The sequence below is a fragment of the Lampris incognitus genome, chromosome 16 (assembly GCF_029633865.1).
Source record: "Lampris incognitus isolate fLamInc1 chromosome 16, fLamInc1.hap2, whole genome shotgun sequence".
Classification (NCBI taxonomy): Eukaryota; Metazoa; Chordata; class Actinopteri; order Lampriformes; family Lampridae; genus Lampris; species Lampris incognitus.
Window position 1 is genome coordinate 31073740 of NC_079226.1, and position 12519 is coordinate 31086258.

A 12519-nucleotide genomic window follows, 5' to 3' on the forward strand; every position below is an offset into this window, starting at 1 on the left:
CTGGGATGTCTTGACATTTGGCGGCTGGGGAGAAGGAGACTCGGGGTGGGGGTTCTATCTCAGGTGACGGTTTGCCCGAGCCGACTATGAACCCCCCCAAAAAGTCAGAATAGATGGAGATGAGATGAGCATGGGCTTGGCAGAGGTCGTTGAGATTATTATGAATGTAAGAATGATATACCTGAGATGACCAGCGACCAATAACTTGAATTGTTTTATCTGAGATGCCCAGTCTGCTGCTGTGGAAGCCACTCCGATGCAGAAGGAATGGATAGAATACTGTTCTGGAGATATCATCTTTGTTTATGATCTCTACTACTACAGCGTTGTCTGAGTGAATGAGTATGGACTTCCTAGACCATTTGTACCCCAAAAGAATGGCGGCTATTATGAATGGAGCACAGCTCATAGAGCACAGACGAAGGGGAACCGGGCTGTAGGTCAAGAGAACTGAACTCTGGGAGCCACTTTGAAGCGAAACCATCTCTCACTGTAGTAACCACCGAAGCCTATGGAAGGAGCTGCTCTACGTACTTACCGGAGAAGATTTGCTGATGTAAAGCTGGAGCGACAGGGAGAGGGCAATGAAATTATGAAGCTGGCCGTGGGGGTTGGCACTGCTGTGGCTAGGGTGAAAATATTATTACATGTTTAAAAACATTTGGGGGTTGGGAAGGGAGGGGGAAGGGGTTTGGGGAGGGAGGGGGAAAAGGACAGACCAGTAGGAAGTGGATGAGGAGACTGCAAAAATCCAGCTTATTTCATCTGAGGAGGGGCCCCTTGGGTCACTGGGTGAGGCTCTTGGATTTCTGTGTTGGCTGTTAGGGAAGCATTAAGAGGTTGCAGAAGCCATGTTGCTGTATGTGGCTGAAGGAAGGGTAGAGGGATGGATGATGGGATGAAAGGGTGCATTTGCATGGGGATTTTCTGAAGCCTGCGGACACAGGGATGAAAGGAAAGATCTGATGAGCTCAGAAAGGTCAGACACACAGGGAATAGACACAGGGGGAAATGCAACCTGTCCCCCACTAGGGTGGCTAATGATGCTGGCTGTGGCCCCACAGGAGGAGGTGCCATGACGTCACAAGTGACGATCCTGGAGGTGCTCAGGTGAAGATGTCAGACGCATGGGAGGCTCGGAGTTTGTTGTGGCTGGAGTGTTGGTGGATGCCAAGTAGAGTTGAAACAACCTTGTTTTATTGTCAGAGTTGCTGAAGGGGATGACTTTCCCCTTTAAAACACTCTGAAGATGAGCCATGGTCCGGTCCCTGATGTTAGTTTTGGGTCTTGGATATATGGAGGCGGCCGATGCGATGGAGATGCACCGTGAGAGCACCATGGAGGGCTATCGGGAGTTGGTTGAGAGGGAGGAGGCCGACGAGGAGAGTGATTTGAGCCGGCTTTCCCGTTGATGCCTGTGGCGACCACAGGTCCTGGGCCTCGTGGACAGAGGAGAGAAAGCCTGACATCGAGTCAGAGTTGGAGAGATCTCGTTAGGTGGGCCTAGGTGGGTTGCCCTTGAGCCCGAGGAATGTGTACCGCAGAGCACAAGCGGCTATGGTGAGAAGTTAGACTTATGGTCCGACTGCTGTGACTAGAGGAGAATCGCTGTCGAGTAGATCGTCACCTGAATCAGATGGACTGATTTGCAGTCTGGGATCCATGATGAGTTGGTTTTTATTTTTATTTTTCTACGGTAGCGTTAGTCTGCTTTGAATTAATGCAATCAGCCGATGGTGTGAAGCACGGTCTGTTGTCGAGAGAACGGAGACAAACAGCGCTGGACGGTTTAACCAGGTATAAGTAGATGAGAGGCGAAACGTCTTCACGGATATATACCAAGTCCAGTTGCACTTGATTCAACTCCTTTGGATAACCATGACCTGGATGAATGAGAACATTCACGGACAGGTATAAGTAGGTTTGCCGGTGATTAGAGGAGTGGTTGAGGCGTGGCCCTGCTCCCAAACTTTAGTTAACTGCCTTAAGTACAATTAATGCTCTTCAAACGTTAGAAAATGGGAGCAACAGCCTGCAACATTCTGACGGTATAGAGGCAAAGAAGGAAGTAACTGTAGTTTTCACATTCACAGATTGTCCGCCGTCCCTCGCAGATACTTTTCCTCAAAAGTTAGGCAGAGTTTGAGAGACATACAGTAGACTGCGCAGTATTGAGGCTGCTAATGCAGAGTTATCTCAACAACATGTATATTATATATATGTTATAATAATAATAATAATACATTTTATTTGTGGGCGCCTTTCAGAGCATTTAAGGACACCTTACGGAACACAGTTAAAAAAACAAGTAGCACTGTATCAAACAGCATAAAATCATATATACATATATATATGTGTGTGTGTGTGTGTGTGTGTGTGTGTGTGTGTGTGTGTGTGTGTGTGAGAGCAAGAGAGCGAGATAATGTTATTGATTCTCTTTTTCCCTCTCTCTCTTTTTCTCCCTTGTGTCCATGTAAAGGAGTACACTGCCAGTATCTCTCTCTTTTACGTTCTCATTTTCTGCCTCCCTCTCCCCCCATACATCCACCCTCCTCTCCAGCTGCATACCAACAGCTCACCTGGTGACAGAGCTGGTAAAATATTAATGCGTTCGTTGAAGTGTTGCTGGTTGGAGAGCTGCCCTGACCCTGAGCTTTGTTTTTGGGCAACGGTGAAAGCTTAGCCAGGGGGTGCCCAGTCTCACTTCAGAGGCCCGTACTGCCTGACATTACAGCAAAAGCGCCAACTAGAGGGCCCATGTTCACTTGATTGACGCTTTGCGCGGTGAAAAGGTTTCATGACTATGACGTCAAGTCCGAAGCAGGGCTTCTGCGGGCTTTTGTAATGAGTCAGGCCATTCAATGTGCGCGCGCGTGAGAGCGAGCGAGCGAGCGAGAGAGAGAGAGAAGAGAGAGAGAAAGAGAGCGAGATCCTCGCCTGAAGCTGTGGAGGAAGCAGCAGAAGAGACACCCATTATTTTAGGCCTTAGCCCACATCTCAGCCCCTCTCGGTCCCTCACACTCCACGTCTAAAAGGCAATGAAACTGCGGGTATTGCTGTTTTGAGTTGTGTTTTTTTTTTGTGGTTTGCAGTTTGGTGTGCCTGTTTTTCATGTGGGAAAACCTTTTCACTCTCTCTATCGCCTCTCTCTCACTCTCTCTCTCTCTCTGTTTCTTTTTGGGGCAGTGCATTCAGTTGTGCTGCTTTCCAACTGCTGATGCTTTTCCTAAGGAAGCCTAAATAAGGAATGAGCTTAGTGAACCAGGAGCTTCTCTCCACCATTCTGATTCTATGCACTCCTGTCTGTTTGCTTACTCCACATTACCCACAGATCCCTCTGGGTTTAACTGAGAGTGGTGAGGGCCTAGTGTGTGTGCGTATTTTTTGTGTCTTATCCACATTTGCTTTAAATGCATGTGTGTGTGTGTGTGTGTGTGTGTGTGTGTGTGTGTGTGTGTGTGTGTGTGTGTGTGTGTGTGTGTGTGTATTTGTGTCTGTTTTTGTGTGTTTGCATGTGTGTATGTATTTTTTGGGTATGTGTTTCTCTCTCATATGTATATATATATACGTATATATACGTATATATATATATATACACATATATACATATATATATATACATATATATATACATATATGTGTGTGTGTGTCCCGTCAGATATGATTTAATTGTATGCAATAATTTCATTGTATTCTAAAATATCACTAAAATAATGTTTATTATTGATGTGCTTTTAGTCTTTAATTTTAGTTAGTTGGCCATGATTAAAGAAATTTCCACCTTTGTGCCTCCTAAACTGCATATTTGTATATTTGTTTGTGTATACCTGTGTGTGCATGTCGGGGGGGGGGTGTCTTTTTCCCTGTAGGTGTATTACTTCTTGTATGAGTGTGTGACGGAGTAAAAGAGGAGGAGAGCTTATTCAAAGAACTGACTATCGACTGGGCCGGCGGATCAAGCGGCAGTGTGTTTTTTGTTTACTCTGAGCAGAGGGTCCGTTCAAGGCTCCTCATTTGCAGATGTGTGGGTAGAAGTATGGATTTTAGGCTGCTATAATGCTGACATTTCCTTTAGCTGTGCTTATCTTATTTCCTTGGATGGGAGTCTTCCTGCCTTCATGCTTACCGATGGAGTTTTTTTTACCTAGGAACAGAAATAGATAAGAGCGAACACACACACACACACCCACACACACACACACACACACGTCCAGTACACACCAAACAAAGCAAATACACACACCAGAGGCCCCTAACAAAAAAAAAAAACAAAAAAAATCAAATATACTTTCTTAACAAGACCAGAAAAAAGTCAACCGACATGCCTGGACCCAGTCCTGGACCCATGCCTAGACCCAGACCTGGACCCAGACCAGGAGCCAGAGCTGGACCCAGACCCGAGCCCAGAGCTGGACCCATACCTGGACCCAGACCTGGAAGACCTGGACCCATACTTAGACCCAGAGCTGGACCGAGAGGGGCCAGTCAATTGCCAGAGCGAGTCAGTCTGCGTGCCGCAGCTCGCCATACGCTTTAAACTACAAAACAGACCTGGCATGCCTCTGTATTTAAGATCAACGTGCCAATAAAGCAGCCAAGTTTCCAGCTAGACCGTACTAAATACTGTCATCTTGTCTAGACTATTCCATCATGACAAATATTATTAGAGATTGAAACCATGCTCGGGGCCTGGCGGGTCCAATAAAAGATGACATTTTAAATCCAGATGACCGATAACTGCAGCAGCAAAGAGGCAGCCAAGCTAATGGTGAAACGAAGCCCTGGACTTTTGACATACATGACTGAACAAATGCATGATGGATACAAGCCCATTTGACTTGGAAACACCTCTGTCTAACCAACTTGCACACACACACACACACACACACACACACACACACACACAGAAAAAAAATCACATACAGTTAGACAATTAAACATACAAACACAGACACACACACACACATACATACATGCATGCTAAGAAAGGGGACATACACACAGCACATTACACACTCAAACGTGAACACGTTAAATCTTTGGCGCTGCATGGTTTTATGTCAGAGATTGGCAGATCCTTTTTAACACAAAGCCTTGGTTTCACTACAGTGTGCAAAGACTGGCTGACACTTGTGGTACTCGACTTAAGCTATGGCTCAAGATCCTCCAAGCTGATTACAAATACAATTATAAAGCAGCTCAGTTCAAGTCAAGCCAACTTCTGAGCGAAGACAAGTTCCGGCTGTCCTTATGGCTCCAACACGGAGCACTCAGCCATTTTTTAACAAAAAGCAGAATTGGTTGCAGTGCTTTTGCTCACCAGGGAGATGCGCTGGGTGATCTGTATTTATGTTTCCTGCTTAAGATATATATTTTTTGCAGAATAAAGAAAAACACATAGCGTCATAGATCAAAATACAGCCATTGTGTGACTTCATTGCTAAGAATGATAGGGGATCATTATTTTGAGTCCGTAATTGGAAGCAGGCCTAGTATTGACTGCACATTTTCATTTAAGTAGCTACCATCATATATTATTTATGGAATATACTGACTAGACGCTTAACATTGACTTTGTAAAATTGATGCTTTTGCATCAGTTCATCAGAGTTGAATTGAGCTTGTCCGAATTATGGCTGAAGTTAATCAACAAGCTGGGAAAGCCAGCAGGCACATCACCGTAACTTTTAGCTCCATACTTGTCTGAGCGTGTTAAAGGTGAACGAGCATGTCTTACTTGTTAGAAACTCTATAAAATCCTACCTCGAATGAAACCACATGGTTTATACCAAGCTATAGAACACAAGGGAGAGGTAGCGTAGCGGTCTATTCCATCGCCTACCAACACGAGGATCGCCGGTTTGAATCCCGTGTTACCCCCGGCTTGGTCGGGTGCCCTATAGACACAATTGGCCGTGTCTGTGGGCGGGAAACAGGATGTGGGTATGTGTCCTGGTCGTTGCACTAGCGCCTCCTCTGGTCGGTCAGGGCGCCTATTCAGGGGGGAGGGGGAACTGGGCGGGGAATAGCGTGATCCTCCCACGCGCTACATCCCCCTGGCGAAACTCCTCACTGTCGGGTGAAAAGAAGCGGCTGGCGACTCCACATGTATCAGAGGAGGCATATGGTAGTCTGCAGCCCTCCCCGGATCGGCAGAGGTTGTGGAGCAGTGACCAGGATGGCTCAGAAGAGTGGGGTAATTGGCCGGATACAATTGGGAAGAAAAAAAGGGGGGGGGGATACAAGGGAGAGGCTAAGAGAGAATAGTGGTGGGGGTGCAGGAAAAAATTGTCTTTTTTTTTTACCAATGAGATTAATTAAAAAAAAAAAAAACAAGGTCTTTAATGTTTTTATGACAGGACATGGTTTTAGATGCAATCTCTCACAAACATTTTTGGAGTGGCGGCAACCCCCCGGCCAGCTCGACACAGATGGTGCAGCTAAATGTGAAACTAAATGTCAGCCTGTGAGTGATTTAGCAGACAGGTTCATGTGGTGTTTTGCATCCAAATAAAACTTTGCAGACAAGCACATCACTGTTTGTATCCATAGTCACCTCAGATAACGCCGTCTGTGGTGTTCTTGTTTTTTGCAATATATACATTGTGATGTATACAATGTGATGTATACATTGTGATTGACTGCTGAAACAATTCCAATGCTGGTGGGAAGAAGGAGAAAAATCTCCTACTGTGCTTCACGGTAATGGCGGCTCATCAGCAATGTGGTTTTAAAGGGTCCACTTTGGCAGGTCAGAGGTTTGATACACCTTGAGCGCATGTCTGAGGTATCATCTCAAGTCAGAACAGCACAGTCTTTTCTCCTCTTCTTCAATCATAGGCTGAAAACTAACCCCCATCACCTCAAAAAATAATCACTCAAATCAGCTCACTCTCTGGGCGTCCGGGTAGCGTGGCAGTCTATTCCGTTGCCTACCAACACGGAGATCGCCGGTTCGAATCCCCGTGTTACCTCCAGCTTGGTCGGGCGCCCCTGCAGACACAACTGGCCGTGTCTGCGGGTGGGAAGCCGGATGTGGGTATGTGTCTTGGTCGCTGCACTAGCACCTCCTCTGCCGGGGCGCCTGTTTGGGGGCGGGGGGGGGGAATAGCGTGATCCTCCCACGCGCTACGTCCCCCCGACAAAATTCCTCACTGTCAGGTAAAAAGAAGCGGCTGCAGGCTCCACATGTATCGGAGGAGGCATGTGGTAGTCTGCAGCCCTCCCCGGATTGGAAGAGAGGGTGGAGCAGTGACCGGGATGGATCGGAAGAGTGGGATAAATGGCTGGATCCAATTGGGAGAAAAAGGGGGGGGGGATTTTCCAAAAAAAAAATCAACTCAGTCTCATCAACAACAAGGGGAAACCTCAGCCTATTCTTCTGCTGAGCTGATTGTTACTTGCCCCGGAAGAAATCTAACTGCATGTGTAATTTTTAAAGAAAATTCTTCATTAATCTAGAAAGTTCTACACAGCACCACCAATGCAAGGGAGATATTGAGGTGAAACCAGTGCAAAAGCAAACCACGATGGAATTTGAAACACTGATTATAAGAACCCATGTGACGGTGACATACTTAGCAAAAACATGGCTCCTGTGATCCAGAAAACTATTTCCGCTGGAGGCATTTACCATGTTCTCATAACTCAAACCTAGCCTACAGTAATTTATTCCAACCGAGAGTGTCTGACGATGAAAGGCGCTACTAGATTTGAGTACAAATTCCCACATAAAACTCCAGATGAGTTGAAAACCTTCCACAGCTGAACCTGGGTCCTGGCCCAGATTTGAAAACAATAGCAGTTAATGACTAACATGTCCCAGTTTAACACAGGCAGAACATCCATTTTTGTACCTGTGCAGAACTCTGCTCAAATATGTCGCGAACGCCACCTCCCCATCGCTATCCCTCTTTTTCCACCACCCCCAGCCGAATCCCCAATACCAACTCCTTCTCCTCCGTGCCCCCGTTTACATTTCATAAGCCCCCCGTTGGGTTCAAAGGCAAGGAGCCCTATCTCCTCTTACTCCATCATCTCAACCCACCACAGAGCTAACCTCCCTTAAGAGCATAAACACCCTGCATTAATCCATTCCTCTGATGACTTCCGTCACATTCCGTTTTTCCTCAGTAAAGGGACTCCAGGACTTCCAGCAAAAGGGCGCTCTGTTAGCTTTGTATTCCTGGATGGCACATTTGCATTTGAATGGTGTCTGTGTGTGCGGGCTGCAGCTTGAATGTTTGTCTTAGGTGTAGCAGCTCATCTCTTGTGCGTGAGCCAGTGCATGTGGACAAGGTTGTCTTAAATGTTTTGTGTGTGCATGTGTGTGTGTGTGTGTGTGTGTGTGTGTGCACATTTTTGTTCAAATGCGTGTGCATATATGTGTATATGCATGGGCGTCTGGGTAGCGTGGCAGTCTAGTCTGTTGTCTAACAACACGTGGATCGCCAGTTTGAATCCCCGTACTACCTCCAGCTTGGTCAGGCGTCCCTACAGACACAACTGGCCGTGTCTGCGGATGGAAAACCAGATGTGGGTATGTGTCCTGGTCGCTGCAGTAGCACCTCCTCTGGTCGGTCGGGGCACCTGTTCAGGGGGAGAGAGAACTGGGGGGAATAGAATGATCCTCCCACGTGCCCCCGGTGAAACTCCTCTCCGTCAGGTGGAAAGAAGCAGCTGGCGACTCCGCATGTATCGGAGGAGGCATGTGGTAGTCTGCAGCCCTCCCCGGATCGGCAGAGGGGGTGGAGCAGTGACCGGGACGGCTCGGAAGAGTGGGGTAATTGGCCAAGTACAAGTGGGGAGAAAAGGGGGGAGAGAAAAAAATATATGGAAAAATGCATGTCAGTAAGTATGGATGTGTGTTCGGTTGGTGTGTGTCAGTGCCTACAGGCATGCTGGCAAAGTGGTCCCAAGCAACACGCATGTGTATATCTATCCTCCTGAGGAGTGTGTAGGATGGTGTGTAGTGTGTGTCGAGTGGGGCCCTCTCATCTCACTTCAAACGAGGTGGGCCAGAGCAAAGCAAATCTTGAGTCATGTTTAAGTAAAGTTAAGGCCACCATACATATGTAGCATCCCCCATCGACCTTGCCTGGAGCACACATTGGATGAAAAAAAGGATAGAAACACCCTTTAGGAGGAACTGGGGGTGGGGTGGGGGGGTGGGGGTCCATCTGTGTGCTTCATTCAAGGACAACAGTGTTATCCATGCTGGAACTGTATGAAACAAGCCAGTGTTTTCAGCGGGGCTTTTTGAAAACGCGGCCTACTGGGTGAACTGTGGATGCCACTGTTCTCTTGCCAAGCCCTCTGTGATGCTGCAGATTAGATGGAAATCGCTGATTCGTTGTTTGGTCATCTGGGAGCCACCCCTCACATTAGGGCAAAGGAGATGATAAACGGAGAGTGGCTGAAGGGTCCCAATCAATGTGGGGGAGATGGGAGGATGAGTGCATTTTGGAGTTCATAAAAGGCGCTCCTCAGCCAATTCTGGCGGTGACGTGCGTTTTGTCTCCCTGTGCTGAGTTATATCATGTGTTATTCAGCCCGAGGTGTTGGAGCCTGGCTGCATCTATTAATCTTTGCTCTGTTCTCTCCTATCCTCTCTCTCAACTTTCATCCTCCCCCAAACTTGTTTGTTCTCACCACCCTCCCTCTCTCATGGCTCTCTCTCCCCTATCGCTCTATCTATCCTGCCTCCCATTGCTCGCACATCCTCCTCTCAACTCCCCGCTGTTTCTTTTTTTGTTTCTCTCTCTGCACTCGATCACACTCCTTGCTCTCGACCCGGCCCCCTACCCTCTCTATCTCTGTTTATCTCCCTCTATTTCTCGCCCCCATCTCTCACGCCATCACTCCTCATCTTCCCCCTATCTTCTGATGACAGAACCGGTTCCACCTGCAGATGTCGGCCCGCGTGCCTCCGTCGGCCCTGGGTAGCTTGCTGCTGTCAGTCCTGCGAGGAGAGGAGGGGGAGCGGGCCAGGGACAGCCAGGAGGAGGGGACAGGCTGGGGCGGAGCAGCCGTAGTCTGCCCTGGCTGGGAGGAGGGGGGCGAGGGCTTGCTGTCCCACCTGAAGACGCACAGCGGCCCCGCTTGGCGCCTGTGGGACATCGTCAACTTCACCCACCCTGGTGTCGGCACTGTGGGGGGCGGGGAGAGGAGGGCGGAGGCCAGTGAGGAGAGGAGGGAGGATCAGAGGGAAGAGGAGGCAGTGAGCATCCTCTCTGCCCGTCTCCTGCGCTCCTCAGCTCCCGTCTCCTCGGTACTCCTCCTTGGCTCCGACCCCGAGTGTCTCTCCTCCGTCCTCCGAGCCGCCCAGCGTCTCGCTCCGTCGCTGCCTGCCCTGCAGTGGATTATGGGATACCCTCTGTCTCCGGACTCACTGCACACTCTAGGAGGTCCCCTGGGCCTGTTGGCCTATGGGGAGGTCGGCCGCAAGCCAATCAGCTTCTACATTCGGGATGCATTGCAGTTGATTGGCCGGGCCGTCACAGCAGCCACCATGGTGAGGCCAGATCTGGCACTGATCCAGAATATGGTGAATTGTTACGACAAACCAAATCGGCACGAGCTTCCCTCTTCCGGACAATACTTGGCCAGGTATACACACACACACACACACACACACACACACACACACACACACACACACACACACGCACATCAGTTTTCAGTGCTTGTTAGGTTCCTGATTGACTACATTCATTCCCTAGCCCTTAACCCTAACCATCAGAACTACATCCCTAACCTCTACGCCCGACCCAACCCTAACCTAATCCTAAATTTAATCCTAAACCCAAATCATTATCCGGAAATAGCCACTTTGAAGAATTTAGCCCAAAATCTCCTTACTTTGCAAAAATGTCCTCGCTCTTCTGGTTAAAAACTTAAGTTGGTCTTCACAAAGCTGACCAAGAACACACACACACACACACACACACACACAAACCACCATATCATGTATATAATCGACTTAGTAAATTGTATCCGATACCTATAAGAGAAATGAAAATAATCCCTATTTTGTATGTCATCAACACACACACACACACACACACAAAACACATCATGTATATGATCCACTTAGTAAATTTTATGATACCTACAATAGAAACCAAAGTAATCCCTATTTTGTATACGTCATCAACACACACACACACACACACACACACACACACACACACACACACACACACACACACACACACACACACTGATGAAAAGTCAAAGTCACAGTCAAAGTTTCCTCCAAATGTTGAGTTCATTTTATTCAAACCCCTTAAACCCCTCCAAAAATGCCACTCACTCACTCAGGCGCAGGTCCAGCAGCTGATTTAAGACATTAACCCCAGCTAATGGAAAACCATAAATCATAATACGTGCCTTTGAGAGACGCCATCAGAAGAATCCAAGAGAAAAACACAGAGCGCTCACAAGTATTACCTTCAGTTGGAGTAATTTAAAAAGTCAGTCTCCATCACCTCTTATCACGTAATCTCTTTATCAACACGTCAACTTTTCCACCTCAAACGAGCGAGAAAAAACTTCCCTGTGATATCGTCAATTTTGTTCTGTCTTTTCATATTTTGGCTCTTTCTCATCCAAAGAAAGGCTTTCAAACTTCAAAAAGGCACAAAAACAGCTTGACGGGAAAACAACTAATGCCTACGATGGTATCTCTGAACCCCCATAAGCTTGTTAGACGCTTGACAGAAGCCGGGGCGCTCTCCCGAGTCGGGCTGCTCTCCCACCCTTGCGGAGCGGTGCAGCCGCCTGCTGACCTTGTCTGTCCTCCAAACTCCAGGGGCGGCGCTCTCTGAATAGCGCTGTCATGCTAGGTGGGGGTCGGGGTGGAGGGTGGGGTGGGGATGGGGGTGGCGGGGACACCTTTACAGCATGCAGATTCACAGGCCGTCGCCGGAGTTTTTGTCTGTTTCTATGTGCCGCCGCCGCTGCTTCCATTCCAGCAGACGGCTTTCATGTGCAGATGTGTTACCATGTGGCCCGTGATAACGCCGCCGCGCTCAATCACACACCCACATGTGCACACAAGCACACATAAAGGCACAGACAAACACGCAGCTAACCATAAACATTTTCCATTAAACCGGTTAAAAGCTCAAATCCTCACTTCTATACAAAACTCCCGCACAGCGCAAAAACTCACAGACAAATTTTTTTTTTTTTTTGCAATCTCTCTTCAGCCATGAAAGGTGGCTGATGCTGGGTGATATACGGTACCGTTTAATGTGAAAACCACTCCAAAGTTGAAATACCCTCCCAAAATGCTGTTCAACTTAGATCCTACTCAAGTAGTGAAATAGAAAAGAAAAGATTTGCATTCAACTTTTGTGTTGTGTTTCTGGTAGAGGATTTGTACTTTGAGCCAAGGGTTGCACACAGTTGGATTCCTGTTTACCTCTTACTGATGTCTGGTTAGTAAGGGTATGGGATTTATAGGAGCCATGCCCAAAAATTTTGATATCAAGGGTGCAGGGGACTCGAATGATA

At 47.7% G+C, this 12519-nt stretch overlaps 1 protein-coding gene across 1 annotated transcript in view; it reads left to right on the forward strand.

The window, feature by feature from the left end:
- Nucleotides 1-12519, forward strand: part of LOC130126053 (glutamate receptor ionotropic, NMDA 3A-like) — a 91906-nt gene that overhangs the window by 45120 nt on the left and 34267 nt on the right. Inside the window, exon 2 of the mRNA XM_056295420.1 lies at nucleotides 9893-10608. Within this exon, the coding sequence (XP_056151395.1) occupies nucleotides 9893-10608 (716 nt within the window). The remainder of the gene's footprint in view (nucleotides 1-9892; nucleotides 10609-12519) is intronic.